At 41.8% G+C, this 22,593-nt stretch overlaps 1 protein-coding gene across 3 annotated transcripts in view; it reads right to left on the minus strand.

The window, feature by feature from the left end:
- Positions 1-20,853, minus strand: part of MTDH (metadherin) — a 53,772-nt gene extending 32,919 nt beyond the window's left edge. For all 3 annotated transcript variants that reach the window (XM_052651952.1, XM_052651951.1, XM_052651950.1), the window contains exons 1-2: positions 20,377-20,853; positions 4,613-4,714 (exon numbers count right to left, since the gene is read on the minus strand). In XM_052651952.1, coding sequence (XP_052507912.1) covers positions 4,613-4,714; positions 20,377-20,760 — 486 coding nt within the window. In that variant the 5' untranslated portion in view covers positions 20,761-20,853. The remainder of the gene's footprint in view (positions 1-4,612; positions 4,715-20,376) is intronic.
- Positions 20,854-22,593: the final 1,740 nt, after the last annotated feature.

Below are 22,593 nucleotides of genomic sequence, written 5' to 3' on the forward strand. Positions count from 1 at the left end.
GCCTTTGATTATATTCAAGATTGTAGAACAAGAACAATGAGAAGTCACAAAGGACTTTAGATAGAAGAAGGAAAAAATATTACACCAAAACTTGTTAAACGTAGTTTCTTAAAAACTGTTGCAATGTTGAAGTCGAAACTTCGTCAACGAGCTTTCTATACTACATTAAAATCCACTGATCTTGCACCTTAAATGAATCTTTTATACTTGTCTAATTTTAGAACCTGCAATCATTGAGCATTTGGAAAATACTGATTTGCTGAGTTATGCTAAGCAGAGCATATACATCTCTCAAAAGGTTAAAAAGCATTCCATTATATGCAATATCTTAAAAAAAAATTGTTAACATCACCACTGATCTCATCATAAATTCATTAAGTACTGGGACGTTTTTAAGCTCATGGCGGTAGACATTTTCCAAATTTCTAATGTTTACTTGGAAACAAAGCATTTTTCAACAATACTATCAGTTGTTTTCCTTGAAGTGTCCTGACTATTTTTGAGGAAATTCTACAAATACCGGAGTCTAAATAACCATGGCCTGCTTACTACTTGTTCTCTCAGGTGAAAATGGAGTAACAAGAACTAAGTGGCTAGTCCAGCCTGCAACTCGGCTGCACTGGTGTTTTTCCTCAAGACAACCACTGTTTTTCAGTACACAGCATACTTTATGCATACTTCCCATTTCATCATACACAATAATTAAAAGGCATGTATTCAGAGGTCAAGATCTAATAAAATTAATTATCATTTTTATAGATTCATCAAGGATACTTTTCTAGTGGAACAAGGTTTTTTTACACTGTAAGTAGACTACTGTAAAGAATTCAACTACTATTAGTTTGGTGTCACTGACTTTGTTTGTACTACAGAGTCAATAGTTTTGCTCACTGTTGCTTTTGGACCATTAATGCAAGAATTAGAGTAAAAAAGACAATGTTTCAATTATTAGGAAAACAGTTTTGTCTTCTGGGACCCAAAAAAGGTCCTTGGAACCTCTGCCCAGGGGTCCATGGGCCACACTTTGAGAACTGCTATTTCAGAGAAATTGACAGACCATTCCTTACTACTATGTGATCCTGGGAAATTCATTAAACTCTTTTCAATTAGCTGTATTAAAAAAAAAGATCATACCCTCCTCCCCAGAGCTGTACCTTAGGATTAAGAGATGTGGAAATACTTTGTACACTGTGTACATCACAAAGTGTAAGAAGCTGTTAATACTTCTAATGAATATTTCAGTAGGACAATCACTGACTTCGTCCTCAACAACCTGATGGTGACTAAATGTTATACATTTTTGTGTTTGTTATTTTTCTTACTAACCACCTTTATACTTCTATCTTAATTCAGACCTTTACAATCATGGATGCAATGCTGATTCGTTCATTATAAATATTGCTGAACATATCTAAGTTTTTATCACACCCCACCCCACCCTGACCTGTCAAACTTGATTGGCCTTTCCCTTGAGTATGTCTAAATATATTCTTTTGTTTCAATGAACAATGACTGTGTTCACTTGTTTCTCTCCTCTGCCAAAAGTGGCCCCCACTTCTACTTACTGAAATACCATCCCCATCCACAACAGTCCAATTAAGTCAATCTTTTCTGGCTACCCAAACAGGATAATCCTTCTCTGAATACCTGGCACTCAAGGCCTTACCTGATACCTTCTCTTATGTTTGCCTTTCCTGAACAAGGCTGTAATCTCTCTGAGGGTAAGTACATCTTCTATTTTTCTTTACTCCCTTTCAGCATCTAGTAGCACAATACATTCAGCCCGGCTAATGGACCAATGTATATGCTATTAGAGACTAGCATCAATGAAGCACTGGCCTTCAAGCACTTTTGGGTCAAGCACTGACCCAAATGAAAACCTGGTGGCTTAACTTGCTTTATGCCCTCAAGATCTGTAGCTCATCTTATCTGCTTTCTAGACAAAGCTTTATCTATAAGGCTTACTCAAGTGATGGGCTTCCCTGGTGGCTTAGTGGTAAAGAATACACCTGCCAATGCAGGAGATGCAGGTTTGAACCCTGGGTCAGGAAAATCCCCTGGAGAAGAAAATGTCAACCCGCTCCAGTATTCTTGGCTGGGAAGTCCCATGGACAGCGAGCCTAGCAGGCTACAGCCCAGGGGTTCACAGCACGACTCAGTGACTAGGTAACAACAACAAACAAGTGACGAGACAAGGCATTCAGTATCACTGCACAGAGTCCAAGTGCTTTATGTGCAAACTGTATTTCTCAAGTTGCCTAAGGTGTGGGTCTGAGACAAAAACAAATATATAATAATATATATTAAGGTACATAATAGATCTAAAATGTTTATTTATAAAAAAAGACAAGTCTGAAAAAAACCCCACATATTTAAAACACATAAAAGCACACAGCACAAAAAATTAACTGAAAAGAGCTGGACTGAACCAAGTTAAAAAGGATAAATTTTAGATGCAAAATGGAAAAAAGAAACACCAGCCATGGGTTGTAGCGTTTACTATTAAGGAAAAAGTCAAATCAAATAGGCAACTAACCAAAGGCAGAAGCCTTGAACTGAGAAGGCAACAGTGGCTAAAAGGAGGTGGTTCTGCCAAGTGATCACAAAGTGCACGGGCTTTGGCATCAGAATGAGCTGGGTTCAATTCCTAGTTCAGAAACTATTAATATACATGAAATTAGAAAAGTCACAAAATTCCTCTATACTTCAGAGCCCTTATCTGTAAATGGGGCTAATACTATTTGCCTGGAGGAGTTTTTGAAAGGATTAGAAATAATACAAAGCAGTAAAAAGCATAGACTTTGGAGTCAAGATGGGTCTGACTATACTTGTAATAGCTTAGGTAACTTAAACCTCAGGTTTCTTATTTTTAAGATAGGTATAATACCACCTCCTTAGTGTTCTTATAAGGATAACTAAAGTAACATGTATATATATTCTAGAAAGCCTTAAAAGTACACTCAGTGAGCACTCAATAAGTTGTTCCTACTATATGAGTAAATACATTTACCTCATCTTGCACAGTGCCGGCCACATTATAGATACTTAACAAATGTCAACTATTACAATTATTTTCTAACATAAGATATTTCAGAATGACTTTAATCATCCTGTGGTTTTACATCCTGATACATACAATCTATATGTGATTAATCAGAGACAAATGGTAGCTGATAAATTATTCCAACTACAGATTTTTCAGGAAAATTCAGGGAGTAGAAGCAGGAGTTAGGTATAAAATGCTCACTAGTAGAGAGAAAGCCCAGGAATAAGGAAACATTACATGCAAGAAGTATAAATCTATAAAGCTATATTAAACATATAAACTATTCACAGTGTAAATTCACAATTCCTAAACTGTATGCTTATTTGTTAATACAAGTAATTTTCTATTTATTTTACTGCCAAAGGATAAGTCAGGCATATATTTAATTCTTTCCCACAACCATCCTTCATTTTAAGCTACCCTACCTGCAGTTATCTTGGCCCTAGACCAATTTCACTGGATTACAGGGGCAGAATTGATCTCGCCAGTTCTTCAGTGTTACTTTGAAATTACAAGCGTTAAGAAACTGTATCAACCACTTCACACCACGATTCTATGGGGCAGGAGCTGCAGTACCTTGGTTTCTAGAAACTACTTACTTACCTGTGCCTGCTTTTTTGTTTGCTTTCCCCTGAAAAGTAGTTATGTATGCACAGGGTTTGGAAAAAAAAAAAGAAAAGAAAAGGGTATGCATGTGTGTGCAGTTTTTTTTTTTTTAATTTTCAAGAAGTTTGGTAATAATAAGAGAGTGCCTAGAGGAGACAGCAGCTTCTAATATGGTAGTCCTCATATTATAAGAAATCTGCAAAAGCTGGCACACAAGTTCATCTCTTTTGTTGTTATGCCACTGGTGATGTATGCAGTTTTTAATATACCAAAAGGAATTAAATAAGAAGTCTCTTGCCCACAGCAGGAGGTACCATTGTTAAGTTTCTTGTACATTTTGCCTACTTACAAGCTAAATTAAGTCAAATAAAAATGGGTGAGTTCTAACACTGGCAACTAGAAAATGAATAAAATCCCAGGGATGTATCATTTATGGGGTATACACTGTCTTATTTGAAAATTTAACAGTGCACACCCAAATCTTTTAATAATGACCTGAGTATAGAACATTTTCCTTTGTTAAACAAAGTCAAATTGTATCTAGTAAACAGATGATTATGCTGCTATCACAAAAGAAATCTACTTTAACACTACAATAGGACAATTTTGTCAAGCTTTTTAGGTCAGATGTGCACTGTTAGCAAAGGTAACACAATTTTGTTTTCCTGTAAGAAATATGTAACATATCTGGAACCTTATTCATATAAAAGATGTTCAAGTCATGAATAAGTTGTCTTTGGCAGAATGCTTAATAATGCCACAGCAACGTTTAGAAACACATAGTGATACATCCTTCCTTAAAAACACACAACTTACTTAAACCTTCACTACCTATCCATCCACTACGATACGCTCACATTTTTAGTCTTCCTTAAATGGGGGGGGTGTATATGTAACATTTTGTATGTCACTCTCTTTATTAAGAGCCCTGCATATAATGTCATAGGCTCCCAATCTTACCTTTTCGTTTTTCTTGTCTGTCTCTACCGGCTGCTTTGCTGTTACACTTCGAGGAGTTCGGACAACTTCTTCCTCAGTCACTTCAATGGTCCGTCCATTTGGCTGCATAGCAACAAAAATGGATGCTGTTACCAAACTGCCCAGCAGATCAAACTAAAGATCTATACTCAGGAAATAGAATCAGTGATCAAATTCTACCCCAACCAAAACTAAAAAGACTTTTATACAGCTGTGTCATCTAAGACGTGTCAGACTACCATTTCTAGGAACTTGTAGTGTAAAAAAGAATGAACTTATAAGCGAAATTTGTACCACAAACTTATATTCTGATTTCACCTAGGCATCAGTACCTCCAACAAAAAATAATGGAATGGAAGCAAGAACTAAATGGTACTTGCACTCTGACCACCAACTGGCTGTGTACTCGGAGTATTTCATTATCTTTGAGTATTATTTCTACATCTGTAAAAATGATAGGTCTGATCTATTCAAAAGTCCACGAACGTTTTTGGTAAAGGGCCAAACAGAAAATATTTTAGGCTTTATGAGCCGTGTAGTCTCTGTTACAACACAAAACTCTGCTAGCACAAAAACAGCCAGAGATGATACATAAACAAATGAGTGTACCTGTGTTCCAAAGAATTTTATAAACATAGGTGGAGGGCCATATTTGGTCCAAGGACCATAGTTCATTGGTCTTTGTATTAGATAATCTCTAATGTCCCCTGTAATCCTACAATCGAATGGCTATACTATTCTAGGATTTAGAAGCTTTGCTAACCCAATGCCACAGTTTAAAAAGGCTATCTCAGCTTTCCCAACATCTCTAAAACAAAATGATAGCACTGAGAGATTTTCATGAGTAGAATGAAGTCTGTGAACACCAATCCTAACTTTTAATCAGAATCACTAGTTGTTGTTTTTTTTTTTTTAAGTATTTCTGAGCCCCATCGCCAGAAATGTACTTAGATTCAGGACCCTGAAGAAAAGGACCAGGAATCTGTATTCTAATCTCTTCTTTCTGGATCTTACTTCTTTTCACTTGCCCATTCTTCTCATATTCAACACAATAAGTTAATAATCAATATACTAGTTTCAATTGCTTCATTCTCAGTTCTTGCAGAACAAACTTTCATCAACTACTTATTATAGCAGAGCTATAGTCAAGAAAACAATATGAACGTGCAAAGGTTTCTACTGTGACATTACCTACATTTGTGCTAAATTATCAGGGATATGCAGTTGGAAAAAAGAGACAAGATTTACAGCAGAAAAATCAAAAAAGCTGTCTTTTACTTCATTAAATTCCTAGTTAATCCCAATTTAATCTGCTGAGTTTTGAGTAACTTGTTAAAGGCAGACGGCTAATGCTGAAACGAGGTGTCCTTACTCTTGGTTTGGTTTTCTTTCTTCTGTGCTGCTCTGCTCCTTTAATGCTATCCCTTCTCATTTGTTTATGTATACTGGGGGGCAGGGATGAGGTGGGGTGGAGGAGACTGTGCATAGAGAATGGTCAGAAACCCTAGAAAGGGACTTGGACTTACAGCCATATCCACATCAGGAATACAAAACTTTTATTTAATTCTATCAATACTTTCCAGTATCACCACCTTACCTGTCAATTCTCACGTGCCATTTATTTCAGACCGTCCTCTCTCTAGCCAAACTTATTTTTTCAGGTTTTCTGGGGTCATCCTCACCTTTCTATGTAAGCTTTACTCCACCTGAACAGTCTCACAGCTTCAAGTCCACACAGTTCCCCATCTTTTTACTTGGCAGCTCACAAGCCTCATATACGTGAAGCTTCATTTAACTAATCCTTTCAGGAAACTATCATAGTCACTTATAATACTTCCATTTTACTCATGTAAATGACTAAATTGAGTCATTTTATATACTGGGCCTCCTTGGTGATTCAGTAGTAAAGAACCCACCTGCCAATGGAGGAGACAGGTTCAATTCCTGGGTTGGGAAGATCCCCTGAAGAAGGAAATAGCAACCCACTCCAGTATTCTTGCCTGGGAAATCCCATGGACAGAGGAGCCAGGCAGGCAACAAGTCCATGGGGTCACAAAAAGAGCTGGACACGACTTAGGGACTAAGCAATAACAACAATTTATATACTAACTGTAAAAAGGTGAAATTAAGTGGTTAAAAACTATTAAAAAACCACCAAACAGTTAAAGGAAATTCCTTTGAGACAACTGCAAACATGTTCAGAGCCACCCAAATCACAGATGAAACCATCTCTCCTTTTAAACAGTCAGAAGTCCTCAGTCAGTGGTCAGGAACGCTCAGTGTCCATTTTATAGGCTTCCAATGGTCAGCAAGCCAAAGGTGGTCCCACGCTCCAACCCCTGCTGATTCTCCTTCCTTCTCTGCAACATCGACTTGTGTAGTGGCTAGAACTGCAGCTGTTCCTTCTGGTCTATGCAGATTTTCCAATTTTCCACTGTCTCTTGGGCTTTATATAGGCTTCATAATTATTGGGACTCCAAAAGTCATCAACAACTCCCTGCAAATGCCTGGTATCATGAAATACTGATAAAAAGCCTCCTATCCTGAAGAAAAAGTCAACAGCAGGAAGAAAGGGTACACTATTGTGGTTGTGCCTCTCTTACCCACCACCAATAGCACTAATCTGGTCTCGTATTCTGCTACCACTGGTCAAGAAGGCCTTGTCCTGGAAAAGCATTGTTGTTGTTCAGCTGCCCAGTCGTGTTTGACTCTGCGACCTCATGGACTGCAGCACGCCAGGCCTCTCTGTCCCTCACCATCTCCCAAAGATAGCCCAAATTTATGTTCAGTGTATCGGTGATGCCATCCAGCCATCTCATTCTCTAACGCCCTCTTCTCCTTCTGCCTTCAATCTTTGCTAGCATCAGGGACTTTTCCAATGAATTAGCTATTTACATCAGATGACCAAAATACTGGAATTTCAAATTCAGCATCAGTCCTTCCAATGAGTATTCAGGGTTGATTTCCCTTAGGATTGACTGGTTTGATCTTCCTGCTGTCCAAGGGATGCTCAGGAGTCTCTACCAGCACCACAGGACATCAATTCTTTTTGCGCTCTGCCTTCTTTACAGTCCAGCTATCACAACTGTACATGACCACTGAGAAGACTACAGCCTTGACTATATTGACCTTTGTCAGCACAGTAATGTCTCTGCTTTTCAACACACTGTCTAGGTTTGCCATAGCTTTCCTGCCAAGAAGCAAACATCTTCTGATTTCATGGCTGCAGTCACCATCCACAATGACTTTAGAGCCCAAGAGAGGAAATCTGTCACTACTTCCACTTTTCCCCTTCTGTTTGCCATGAAGTAATGGGGTCAGATGCCATGATCTTAGTTTTTCTTAATAATGAGTTTTAAGCCAGCTCTTGCACTCACCTCATTCAACCTCATCAAGAGGCTCTTTAGTTCCTCTTTGCTTTCTGCCATTAGAGTGGTATCACCTGCATATCTGAGGTGGTGGTTGTTTCTCCCGCCCGTCTTGATTCCAGCTTGTAACTCATACAGGCCAGCATTTCTCATGATGTGCTCAGCGTATAGGTTAAACTAACAGGGTGACAGCAGACAGCCGGGTGGCACTCCTTCTCAATCTTGAACCAGTCAGTTGTTCCATGCAGGGTTCTAACCGTTGCTTCTTGGCCCACGTACATGTTTCTCAGGAGACAAGTAAGATGGTCTGGTATTCCCATCTCTTTAAGAGCTTTTCACAGTTTATTATGATCCACACAGACAAAGGCTTTGGCGTAGTCAATGTTTTTCTGGAATTCCCTTGTTTTCTCTATGATCCAGCGAATGTTGGCAATTGGATCTCTGGTTCGTCTTCCTTTTCTAAACCCAGCTTGGACATCTGGAAGTTCTTGGATGGCATAATGCTGAGCCTAGTATGCAAGATTTTAAGCATGACCTTACTAGTACGGGAGATGAGTGTAACTGTCTGATGGCTAGCACATTCTTTAGTACTACTCTTCTTTCGAGTTGGGATGAGGATTGACCTCTTCTGGTCCTGTGGCCACTGCTGGGTCTTCCAGATTTGCTGACATACTGAAGGCAACACCTTGAGGCATCATCCTTTAGGGTTCTACTGGAATTCTGTCACATCCACTAGCTTTATTAACAGCAGTGCTTAATGCCCACTTGACTTAGCTCTCCAGAATGTCTGACCACACCTTCCCAGTAATCCAGAAAAGCATTAACCACATTTAAATTAGTAAATCCCTAAATAGAAGCATGAAGGCTTCCCTAGTGGCTCAGTGATAAAGAATCCACCTGCCAATGCAGAAGACAGGTTTGATCCTGGGTCAGGAAGATTCCTTGGAGAAGGAAATGGCAATCCACTCTAGTCTTCTTGCCCGGGAAATTCCATTGACAGAGGAGCCTGGTGGGCTACAGTCCATGGGGGTCACAAAAGAGATGGACATGACTTTAGTGACTAAACAACAACAATAAATAAAAATGTATTATGTAGATTTGCTCACATGAAAAGAACTAATCACAAACTAACACTTCAAATCAAATAATACTTCCACGCTCAGTTTTACATGAAAGTAGTTTCTCTAGTCATGGAGCCTTAATATATGCAATGTCGCTTCTACAGATTAGAATTACATGAGCTTCTCTCTGTGCCCCAAGTTTAAAATTCTCTGGAAAATTTTGAGGTGTTTCCCTCTAGGGCCAATCCAAGTTAATTTTATATATAGCATCCAACCTATACTTTAAATTAGACCACTCAAAAATATCCTTCAAATTTGGTGAAAATCAACCAGTAACAGAAAATAAAATTTCTTATGTGGATAAACTTGTAGACAATGCCATGTCAGCCTTAATATTAATACATTTCCTCAAATCCCAGCCCAGATCTTTCTTAGAACGCGGCGGGGGTGTGTGTGTGTGTGTGTGTGTCTTGGGAGGGTGATAATGCAGAATGAAAACACCCAGCTGACAATCAGGAAAATAAAAGGCAGGAGGGGGCCACACAGCAGGGGAGAAGGATCTTATTTAATAACAATTATTTCAAGGAAATAAAGTCCTTCACATTAGTTTCCAATTTATTAATTTCATACAATTCTTTACACACTAAGTACTTTTTAGTACAAGGCATTGGGCTAGGGGCCTCAGGGACACGGACATATGAAAGAAATCTGCCCTCTGGGAGTGATAAAGTTCAGAATAAGAAGGTATGCTTAATAATAGACTTCTACTCCATTTGAATGACCTTTACGTATTTGTTAAACTGATTCTAAATATCAAAAGAACCCATAGCTGGGACTTCCCTGGTGGTCCAATGGTTAAGAATCTGTCTTGTAATGCAGGGGACTTGGTTCCAATCGCTGGTCAGGAAACTAAGCTCCAATAGGCCGCTAAACAACCGAGTCCTTACTAGAGCGCCTGTGCGCCACAACTACAGTCCATGCTCAGCAACAAAAGACCCCATGTGGCCCAGCAAAAACCTGATGCAGCTGAATAAACACATAAATATTTTTTAAAAAGAATCTAATGCTACAATAAGCATATATAAGGTTTAACATTTGACACTCCTATTACTCCTTCGAAGGAAAGTTATGGCCAACCTAGATAGCATATTCAAAAGCAGAGACATTACTTTGCCAACAAAGGTCCGTCTAGTCAAGGCTATGGTTTTTCCTGTGGTCATGTATGGATGTGAGAGTTGGACTGTGAAGAAAGCTGAGTGCTGAAGAATTGAAGCTTTTGAACTGTGGTGTTGGAGAAGACTCTTGAGAGTCCCTTGGACTGCAAGGAGATCCAACCAGTCCATTCTGAAGGAGATCAGCCCTGGGTGTTCTTTGGAAGGACTGATGCTAAAGCTGAAACTCCAGTACTTTGGCTACCTCATGTGAAGAGTTGACTCACTGGAGAAGACTCTGATGGTGGGAGGGACTGGGGGCAGGAGGAGAAGGGGACGACAGAGGATGAGATGACTAGATGGCATCACTGACTCGATGGACGTGAGTCTGAGTGAACTCCGGGAGTTGGTGATGGACAGGGAGGCCTGGCGTGCTGCGATTCATGGGGTCGCAAAGAGTCGGACACGACTGAGAGACTGAACTGAACTGAACTCATTTTCACTTAATTATGTAAATTTTTATTTTTAGTCACAAAATGTAAAACCCATGACTTCAAATTACTTGGAAACTTAACTTTCAAAACTAAAAGGGTAGTCTACTAACTACCAAAAAAAGTGAAATATGAAAAGTCTATGGGGTTTGGAGTGGACAACCTGGGATTAAGGTCCAACTTCTATATTTAATCACTGTGATTTTAAACATTTTCCTTGACTTAATCCTCAACTTCGTCATCTGTAAATATGCAGAAAATATGTAATTTGTCTTGTATAGGTTTCTTGCTAAAGTAACTGAGAGAACATGCGAAACTTTACATGTTCAAGAAACAGTTTCTTTCCTTCAATATCCTTTCCTCTCCAAAGCTACGAAGGCCCATATCCTCATCCTGTGTTCCAGCATTCAAGTCATTTTTCATATTAGCAAGCTCAAAATGAATGTTAAGTTCTGGTGGTCAAGAGCCTTAAAAAACTGTACATGTATCCAATGGGCCCAATGCTGCAGACACAAATTCTTTTGGGAAGTTAACAGAATACAAATGATGAGTAAATATAGCCTCTCACAGGCTAGAAATAGTCCAGGCTTGCTTGAGAGACATGTTGTACTATCTTTTTTCTTAAAAAGCTGCTTATAGTCTGTATTCTAAAAAAGATTACACAATATTCACTCGAGTTCATTCACTCAATATCCATTAAATGAACCCAGCAGAGTAATAAGCAGGGCTGTTAAAGCCTTGAAACGAGACAAGTGAGGCACAATCCCTGTCCTCACAAAGCTTAGACCCCAGCAAAGGAAGACAGGTATAGCTCAGAAAAAAAGCCAGACAAAAGGTATACTCTGCCCTGGCTCCCCACCTCCCATCCCCCACCTCTAAAAGGAGAACAGTGTGTGTTTTGAAGAAAAGCTGAGATCACGGTTGAATCCCCAATGTCTACCACCCTGGACAGGTTACTACTTCACTGCAGTCTCAATTTGCTTAGCAAGAAATTATACTTTGCATACTGGGAAGCACAAGTATGTCCATGATTTAAAAAAAAAAAGGCAAGACATCATGGAAACTCAACAGATAACAACTTTAGCTGACAGACCTAGAAACTTCCAAGTATTTGCCATGTCTTGTCACTTCATGGCAAATAGATGGGGAAACAATGGAAACAGCAACAGACTTTATTTTTGGGGGCTCCAAAATCACTGCAGATGGTGACTGCAGCCATGAAATTTAAAGACGTCTGCTCCTTGGAAGAAAAGCTATGACAAACATAGACAGCATATTAAAAAGCAGAGATATTACTTTGCCGACAAAGGTCTGTATAGTTAAAGCTATGGTTTTTCCAGTTGTCATGTATGGATGTGAGAGTTGGACCATAAAGAAGGCCAAGAGTAGAAGAATTGATACTTTTGAACTGTGGTGTTGGAGAAGACTCTGGAGAGTCCCCTGGACTGCAAGGAGATCAAACCAATCAATTCTAAAGGAAATAAATCCTGAATATTCATTGGAAGGACTGACGCTGAAGCTAAATTTTAGCTCCAATTCTTTGGCCACCTGAAGTGAAGAACTGACTCCCTGGAAAAGACCCTGATGCTGGGAAAGACTGAGGGCAGGAGGAGAAGGGGATGACAGAGGATGAGATGGCTGGATGGCATCGCCAACTCGATGGACATGGGTTTGATCAAATTCCGGGAGATGGTGATGGACAGGGAAGCCTGGCCTGCTGCAGTCCATGTGGTCGCAAAGAGTTGGACATGACTGAGCGAGTAAACAACAACAACATTTGCCCTGTGCCAATCACATGCATTATCTCATTTAGTGGACAAGACTTGGTCAGTTTCTTAGTTTTAGTTAGGAAGAGTGCTGCTACATATTCAAGGTAGAACAATTTCTTGTCATTTATTTAAAAACACAAACTGTGTGCTTCTTTCTGTCAAATGCTGTGCACTATCAATTACATAAGCTAAACATTACAGTACACAGCTTCACTCACAGTAATTTATCAACTTGCTTTTAAATTCAACCTCAATTTTAAACTCTTAAAAGCTAGAAGAATAATCTTATAAATATGGCCTAAAAATCAAATTTGTAAAAATCTTGCTATATATCTTGAGATATTTCCTTTAGGATAAAGATTCTTGCACAGGCTTCCCAGGTGTTGCAGAAGAATGTGCCTACCAATGCAGGAAATGCAAGAGATGTGGTTCTGTCCCTGGGTCAGGAAGATCCCCTGGAAGAGAATGGCAACCCACTCCAGTATTCTTGCTTGGAGAATCCCATGGACAGCGGCGGCTGGCGGGCTACAGTCCATGGGGTTGCAGAGGTGAATACGGGAGCACACAAAGATCCTGCGCCTTCTGAACAGCTAGCCAAAACTAAACCCTCTTCAGGAATTCTAAAACATCTTTTTGTTGACCCTAGAACATCAAGGATGCTCAAAGCTACTTTTATAAATGATACGTAATACCAATCATATGGGCAAGTTATGCTAGAGATAATTTTTGAAACACTAAATACAGCATTGGTTTTTAAGGTTTTATATCAGATGGGTACTGAGATAAGGATTACAGGTGATACAGTGGACACATATCCATGTAGTTCTTTCTCAGATGGATCTGAGAAAGTAGTTTCTGAGATGATCTGAGAGTAGTTTCTCTCCAAACTACTAGCACAGTTGGAGAGAAAATAGAGCAAAAAACTAGTCAGGAAATCTCTGGCAAGCCAGGGGTTAGGACTCCATGCTTTCACTGCCAAGGGCCCAGGTTCAATCCCTGGTTGGGGAACGAAGATCCCAAAAGCTGCATGGTATGGCCAAAAAAACCAAAGCAAACAAACACAAATTAACTACCAACTCCCCTCCACCCAAACAAAAAAAAAAACTTGTCAAGCAACACCAACTCCTCACATCTCTTCATTTTGTTTGAATAATACTAATTTTAAAATGCTTTCAAGGCTTTCACAACCTTGAAATGTAGTACATTACCCAATAATGCTGAAGTGCAACAAAAACAAGTACTCAGAGGGTTTACTGCTGCTCTTGGTATCTGAGATGAACACAACTGTTAAAGGTCTTTTCTGTCACAACTATTAAAGGTCTTCTCTGCAGCACCTCTGGCAGAAGAAAATGACAGGATGAAAAAGTCCTGTCATATGACCAAACAAATGAAGGCAAAACTCTGGAGCTGCTGTAAAGGTCATTATAATTTTCAGCAAAAACTTCTGACTTTTAAAAGTAAAATTTAAAAGCAATAAAGTTGTAACTCACTGAGAAAATTAGATTTGTTCTCTGAATGCAGTGTAATATCCTGGAACATGCTATCAAAACCAGAGCGGTATAATGATAATAACAGTGAGCTCTTAAGCTAGAAATCAGAATATTGTTTTGCCTTTGAAATGCCTTTGCTCTATGACCTTGAATAAGTCAATCTCTCTGAATCTCAAGATTCTTTTTTTTTTTGGTAAAATCAGGGATATTTGTTTTACTATCACTCAGAATTTTTAAATTAAATGAGTATTCAAGGCTTAAAACATTAGCAACTTAAAGGGAAAAAGAAAATCCTATAGATGTCACGTAACTTTAGTAATACCTGAGATAATAGGGCAAAACCACTACCTATGAATAAAAGACATAATCCTATTGAGAGTATCTTAAAAGACAAATTTATTTAGCTCAATAACAGATTAGACCATCCAGCTAAACAGTAAGATATCATTTTAGATCATTCAGCATTTAATTTAACAAACAGTTACCAAAGGCTCTAATATGCCAGTCACTGTTTGCCATCTGATAGCATGGCTTATAAGAGAAAAGAAAACCTGGAGCAAAAGTAAATGGAGAAGTTAATAAACAATTTACAAACTATAACAAAGGAAACACGAAAGACTGAGACAGAAAATAGAAGGGGATGCCTATTTCAAATAGGGTGATTAGGAAAGTATTTTCTAGGAGAGTGAGTTTCAAAGTTAGATCTAAAGGCTGATTAGAACAGTGGGTCAAGTTTGCAGCACTGGGTTCTGAAAGAGCATGAGGAAGTGCAAAGGATTACTGTGAAGGTAGCAAATGAGAGGAAGCTGACTCAAGTTTGCTTAGAAAGAAAAGCAGCTGCTGAGCCGTACAGGAAAAAAGTTTAGATTTTAATTGCAAAAACTACTAAAATGTTAGTTTTAGACAAGATGGCGATTTGCTTTTAAAAAGCCTCTTTACTAGGGTGTTGAGAAATGACTGGAGGCAGCCGGCAGAAGCTAGTGCTGTGCGAGTGAGTTACGGTGGAAACAGAATGAGAGTAGCTGGACTAAATATATATTTTGGAGATAAAAATGATGGTACTTGCTGAAGGACCAGATATGAGGTGAACAAGATGAAGATATAAGGAAAAGGGAAGAATCAAGAATGATTCTTAAGATATTTGGCCTGAATAACTGAAGGAAAGGCAGAGTCATTTACCATTTACAGTAATGGGGACAACTGGGAGAAGGCAGGGTATTATGAGTGCTGTTCTGAAGATGTTAAAAAGTTTTTGAGATAAACATCAGGTTTCCTACTGAAGAAATCAAGTATACATCTAGACATGAGGTTCTGGAGGTAGGCCAAACAGTCCAGTCATTGTTGTTTTAGTCAAGTCAGTCACGTCCAGCTCCTTTGCGACTCCATGGTTTGTAGCCCACCAGGCTCCTCTGGCCATGGGGTTTTCCAGGCAAGAACACTGGAGCAGGTTGCCATTTCCTTCTCCAGGGGATCTTCCCGACCCAGGGATTAAACCTTCATCTCCTGCATGGGTAGTCGGATTCTTTACCAGTGAGTCACACTAGGGAAACCCATTAGTTCAGTTATAGATATAAACAAACAGTTGATTGCCATTATTTGGAGATTCCATATCCACAAATTTGCCTACTAGCTAAAAGTTACTTCTAACCCCCAAATCAATACTTGTCATTCTTGGACATGCATAGAGTTACAAAAAAAATCTGAGTCATTCTACAAGCATATTCCCAGGCGATGCTCTGTTTTAGCTCTCATAAAAAATAAATATATAAAAGAGAAACTAACTCTAACTGGGGAGCTAGAGAAAAGCTTTACAGCAGAGGGAGCAATGTAGCTGGGCCATTTAAGGATAGGTAGAAATTAGCAGAGATACAGAAAAAGGGGGCCTTTTAGAAGAAATCATATGAATAGAAAAAGGTAGTATGAATAGAGAGACACTGACATCTAGCTAATGGTAATGTCTTATGGGTAATGTGCTCAGTTGTGGCTGACTCTTTATGACCCCATGGACTGCAGCCCGCCAGGTTCCTCTGTCCATGAAATTTTTCAGGCAGGAATACTGCAGTGGGTTGCCATTTCCTTCTCCACATATGGGTAATGGTAAGAGATAAAATCTAAGATGGGATTAGATCATGAAAAGGCTTGAGAGCCATGCCACTGAATTTTATTCAACAGGTGTTGGGGAATTACTGAAAGGATGTGAACTCGAAAGTCACATGATTAGAGTTGGGCTTCCTAGGTGGTGCTAGTGGTGAAGAATTCACCTGCAAGTTCGAGAGACATAAGTGATGCAGGTTCGATCCCTGGGTTGGAAAGAATCCCTGGAGAAGGGAATGGCTACCCACTCCAGTATTCTTGCCTGTAGAATTCCATGGAGGAGTCTGAGGAGTCTGGTGGGCTACAGTCCACAGGATCGCCAAGAGTCAGACATCACTGAGTGACTAACACTTTAAAAGATTTAACTGGCATGAGTGGGTAGAAAGGATTGGCAACAAAGGGACTGGAAGCAGGAGAACCAGTTAGGATGCTGTTAGGATCACCTAAGCAAAAGGTAATACAGCCTGAAAGTAGGGCAGTGGCAGTGAAACTGGAAAAGAAGTAACTACTACAAAAGACACAGCTTACTGTCAGAATAAGCTACTAGCTGCAGACAGATGGCCCTTACAAAATTTATGCCATATGAGGCAAACACAGCCATTTTTCACTGTAAAAATAAAAAGGTGGCTCACATGGATGTCTTCTAGGCATAAAACACAGAAGCAAGCTGCATACAATACTTTGGTGGGACATTTTACTGTATTATACATTCAATAACTACTTGTCAAGTGCCAACCACTGCACGGTTATACAGTAGCAAACAAGACAAAACACTATTTATTGAGCTTATAGATATTAACAATTGTACTATGGAAAATCTTTATGAAAAATGAATTTTCTTTGATGATGATCTTGGTTACCTGCTTCCAGTTGAAACACAAAGCAATAACTGCTAAAGACCAGCTATTTGAGATGTTGCTTAGTTGCTAAGTTGTGTCCAACTCTTTGGGACCCCATGGACTGTAGCCCACCAGGCTCCTCTGTCCATGGTATTTCCCAGGCAAGAATACTGGAGTGGGTTGCTGTTTACATCCATCTAAATCACTGTACAGGTTAAGTCAAGAAAAAAATATTTACTGAGTGTCTACTTAATACTCATGATGAATGAGGTGTCAAGAAAAACACATGTAAGAAAACAGTGGTAAGCCCAGTGAAAAGTGTCACCCCCTTCACTTTTAACAGGGGAATGAACACAAAAACCTATGGCAAGGTATTAGGGGATAAAAAGCAAACCAATACAAGAATTAAAAAAAAAAAGCTTATGAAAAGATTTTAAAAAGCTAAATGACATCTACTCTATACATAAAAACAGGCAACTGGAACAAACTGAAAATTTGAGTTGTGAAATCTGGAATGATTTAAGAGAAAACTTAAAAAGGACAAAAATAAATTCAGAATGTCCTTTCAAAATAACTGTAGTTGACATCCCTGAATCCACTTGAATCAGAATTAAGCATATCCAAAATGTTTATCAGAATGATGTAGTAATAAAAGATGGATTATAAGATTAACATGTCTGCACCTAGAAATCTCTCTTACACTTTGAATCTTATGGCACTACTACACTCGATTTTCAAATAGGCAAGGGCGCTTGTTAAAAAAGCAGATTCCCTGGACCTAGCTCCACAGACTCTGAATTTGTATCTGTAGTTGGACTCAGGAATCTACATGATTTAACAAGCATTCAAATAACTACTGCAAGTAGTCAGGGTGAATAGTCTGAGGAATGCTGCAGTGTTTTACCTCAAGTAAGATCTTCAATTTATAAACATGACAAGCTAATGGAAGCAAGGTTAAATGCCTCACTCAAGTTTAGAGTTCCAATTCCTGCCAGGCCAACAGAGTTAAAAGTCTTCTACCCTCAAGCCTTTGCTATTTCTTCAGCCTTTCCCAATATCCAGTTCCTCCCCATTTCAAGTCAAATTCCATGAAAGGTTTTTCCTGGCTACCTGGGCCCTCACTAAGGTTGCACTGTTAAGTTTCTGATTTTTTTCCACAACTGGAATAAGAAGTTCCCTGGGGAAAACTGAGCTTTTGCTTTTGTATCCCTTTCACTGTAAGACACAAGAATATGGTTTTCCTTTTTTACTGCCTTCAATTTGCAAGCAGTATCCTGCTTTTCCCCAAACAGAAACTTAGCAAAGTGCTGAAGCATATGAATACTAACCAACTAATAACTAACTAAATGGAAGCTTGGATTTCTTAACCCTATAAAGCAGCATTTTTCTATAGGTCACCCCTCAAATCAAATGTGAAACTAATTTAGTAAGTCACAAATATCATTAAAGAACAACAGAATAGTGTGTGGGGGGGTATTGTAAAATGTTTTCTTTTCGTTGTGGTCAAAACTTTTGAAAGCCACAGTTTTGTAAATGTTGATAAACTTCTCCAACACATCTTTACTGTTAGGTAGGCAAACATATTTGCTTTCGCAATTAACACTGAGCCACCCTGTCAGCCTTCCCATTCTCTGTTCTCCAAAGCTAATAATGGATTTATTTATTCATTCCCCCTAGCACAAATACTAAGTTTGATGAGTATTTTTCACAGCACAAGTTCCACAGGAGCCTGTCTGTGTTTCTTCTTCGGATGGGTCATCTTGTGATGCACTTCGAATGGGCTCTTATTAGCACCCGTCTGTTGACCCAAGTCTGTCTGAAATTCGAGAGGCGCAAACAGGGCTTTGAAATTTTCACAACCTGTTTCATCCACACCGGTCCTAGGCTTATGAATGAATGTGATTTTTTTCAAGATCACCTTCTTTCCTATTTTGGAGCCAGGCTTCCACCATAACATTACTTTCTGGTAAACATTGATACTCTTTACAAATTTAAATATAATTACATAGCTTCCAAATCACTTCTATTTTCTCTTCTCCTAACCTAAGGCAGTAGTCATACTAACAAAGTTGTATCCGTTTCTAGTTCTTATACATATCTTGCATCCTCTTAACCAGCAGGTCTAATCTAGACCTAATAATGCAGTAATTGTGACTTGTCACAGCTCTAATACAGTGTCATCTTTTGTATTGTTACCAACCATACTCTCATGACTTTAGCTTGAATTCAAATCTGACTTCCTCCATAACTTTGCTAAATTCCTCCAAATCCCTCCCACTCTCTAAACCTCATTTACACTGTTCACACCTCTACAGCACCTGTCAGTCCACAAAATATTAGAATTATTTTTGAATCTGTCTCCTGTATTAGTTTCCACGACTAACTTTCACATGCATACCGCTCACTGTCCAGCAAAAAACCAGACGGCATTTCACATAAAACCTTATTGTGCTGAAAAGGTGAGGCGCTAAAACCAGTGGCTGCAAAAATAGGTTAGGAGTTGTTTCCAATTTTGCACACCCTCCATACTCTGGTCAACTATACGCTATTTTTAAAGAAGTAAAATAAAACCATGAAAGTTCTAATGGGAGAACCATGGGGGACATGGCAATCAAGGCTGCAGAAATAAAAGGCGAAGGCACGATAAGACGGTCGTGATGCTCTCTGCTTTTCCACACGTGGTCCGGTAAATGGGCGCCTGATCCCTCTTCTCAGCCCGGCACCATTCTGCTCTGTCATCTTTTTTATCCTATTTCAAAACCTCCCACACCGCTCCGCTGAAGTTGCCTTGGCGCCCTCTCAGAGTGCCCTGTACCCCAAAGTACGTTAGAAGGCAGATTCCCTCTTGCCGGGCTCCTGTTCCGGCCTCCAGCGGCCACATGCGCCAGAAGCAGAGTGGGCAACCATTTCCCTTCTAGAGCCCTAACTAAAACGGAAGCGTGTCCAGACCTGGGTACCTTTAATCCTCGAGTAAGCCCCAGAGTTTTTAGGTCACCGTTATCTCCTCCACCGCCTCCCACCTCGGCGGGACCTGAAGCACGCAGGCTCTTGGCTTCCAGGCGCAGTCTTGCCACAACTTCCCAACGCCACCCTAAGGTCCCGTCGGCCTCCGCACACACAGGCAGCCTAACCCAAGTAGGCCTCGGGGTGGTGGTGGGGGGGGCGGGTGCGGCGGCTTGGCATGTCATCCGGGCGGTCAAGGGTCCCCAAACTGTCTCGACCTCCGGGCGGCTTTTATTTAAACGTACCCCCAAGACAGTCTAACTTCCTTCCTCCAAACCGATCTGCCCCACCGGGTCCTATACTTCCTGAATTTCCACCATTCCCCAAGAAACGTGTCCACCGATCGCCGCCTCCGCCTTGGGAGGCTGCATCCCGGCTCTCGACTATGCTCCCTCGGTCCCCTTTGCCGGATTCCCGGCGGGGGCGGCTGGGGTTTGGCCCCCCAACCCCCGACCACCCCGCCGCTCCTCCCCCACTCACCTTGGGCTTCTCCGGCAATTTCTTCCGGTTCTTCTTCCTTTGCTCCTCGCTCCTGAGATTCTTCAGCACGCCTTGGTCGTCAGCGCCCGGGGCCGGCGCGGCCGCCGCCGCCTCCTCCCGCTTGCGGGGCGGGCTCCTCCGCTTCTTGCGGGCGCCGGCGCAAGCCGCGGCCCAGCCGTAGCCGAGCAGGAAGAGCAGCAGCAGCCCGAGCGCGCCCGTGCCCACCAGGATCACCCAGCCCGGGTAGCGCTTCGGCTCCAGCCCCAGGTCGAGGCCCAGCTCGGTGCGCAGAAAGCCCAGGCCGACCGAGAGCATTTCCTGCAGCCGGGCCGAGCCGTCCTCGGCCTGCTGGGCCAGCTCGTCCAGCCAGCTCCGTGTAGCCATCTTCCCTCCCCGTCAGGGGGAGCGGGGGGACTCACGGGATGACGCCGGGCCGCGGAGACGCCGTGGAACAGTCGAGGGAAGCGAGGACGCGCCGGGGCCCGACCGCCTCAGGCCGAGCGCATTGCGGCCGCCCCTCGCGCCGGAGCCGGGGATCGGCCGCGGCCGCTGCCAGGAGGACGGCGGGGTGCTTCCCCGGTTCCCCCCTCGTCAGAGCCTCACTCCGCCGCCGCCAGAAAGGAGGGGGACGGCGGGAGGGAGTGTCTCCAGTGGCGGCCGCTAAGCGGCGTCTCCGCGCCAGTGCCGAGCGCCCGCCGTCCTCCCTCGGCGGAACAATGGCGGCTCCGGCCGCGATCCACGCAGCGGGAGGCGACGGGGGGCGGGGCGGGTCGCGGGTCACGTGGACTCCAGTGGGCGGGGCGTAGGTGTCACGTGGGCGCGGGCGAGGCGGGGCGGGGCGGAAGCCGTTGGAGGGAGTGCGCAGCTGAGGCGGTCGGCGGGGACGTTTCTCGGCGTCTGCCGGAGGCGCGCCGAGCACTGGGGACCGGTGACTCTGGGCCGGAGGTTGGGAGGGGTTCACTGGAGGAAGCCTCTGCGGAATGGCTGGTGGCCAGGAGCTAGGAGACGTGGCGCTTTGAATGGGTTTAGGGGAGGGGCTCTTGAGGAAGCCTGGGGGCCGCGGCGGGCCGGGGAGGCGGGGGAGCGGGGCGTGCAAGAGGGTAAAGAGCTAGGATGTGCAAGTTGGACTCTGAGGAAAGCTGAGCGCCGGAGAATTGATGCTTTTGAACTGTGGTGTTGGAGAAGACTCTTGAGAGTCCCGTGGACTGCAAGGTGATCTAACCAGTCAGTCCATCCTAAAGGAGACCAGTCCTGGGTGTTCATTGGAAGGAATGATGTTGAAGCTGAAACTCCAATAATTCGGCCCCCTGATGCGAAGAACTGACTGATAAGAAAAGACCCCGATGCTGGGAAAGATTGAAGGCGGGAGGAGAAGGGGACGACGGAGGATGAGATGGTTGGATGGCATCACCGACTCAAGACATGAGTTTGAGTAAACTCCGGGAGTTGGTGATGGACAGGGAGGCCTGGCGTGCTGCAGTCCATGGGGTTACAAAGAGTCGGACACGAGTGAGCGACTGAACTGACTGAGGAACCAGGTCACGGGGTGTAGGTCTAAGTCGCCCTAGTAGCTGTCTGCTTTTCTCCGTTCTTTTTCTGGGAGTAGTGTTGGGGTGGAAGCGGATTCTACTCACTGGATCACGGATCCAGCTAGACGCTTCCAGAGTTGGGCTCAGTTAAGTCCGAAGCCGGGCACTCTTCTTTCGGGGCCTAGGTTTCGTTCACAAGTTAAGTTTGTCTCAACTTACCCATGTTGTGTGTCTACAGTTTGCCTGCCTGACCAAGGGCGCTTTCGCGTGGTTTTCGCTCCTTCGCTCCTGGCTTTCGTTCCTGTCATTTGCCAGAACTCAAAAATTGGAAGGCACGTGGGCAGTATTATTTTCCTATTGCAGTTTAATACGAAGTAATGTGAGGCATATTGGATTGTGTTTTACATGTAGATGAAGTAGTTCCTTCGTTGCGTTCTATTTTAAGCTTTTGTGGAAGATCACAGAGAATTTCCAAAAATCTTTTTTGTATGCTGCGTTGACCATATCTGGGTAACATTAGGAAGAAGTGAATTTTCAGATCTTAAAAATACAAAGATGATATTCACGGCTGCCTTAGGGTTTTGACATTATATTTCCCTATGAGAAAACTTAATGTGTTATCGTTAAATGATAATTAGCATTTTTAGCAAGTGTCTTAAAGTGAACTAAATACAGGCTTTCTCAAAGA

This window comes from Budorcas taxicolor, chromosome 14 (genome assembly GCF_023091745.1).
Source record: "Budorcas taxicolor isolate Tak-1 chromosome 14, Takin1.1, whole genome shotgun sequence".
NCBI classification, from domain to species: Eukaryota; Metazoa; Chordata; class Mammalia; order Artiodactyla; family Bovidae; genus Budorcas; species Budorcas taxicolor.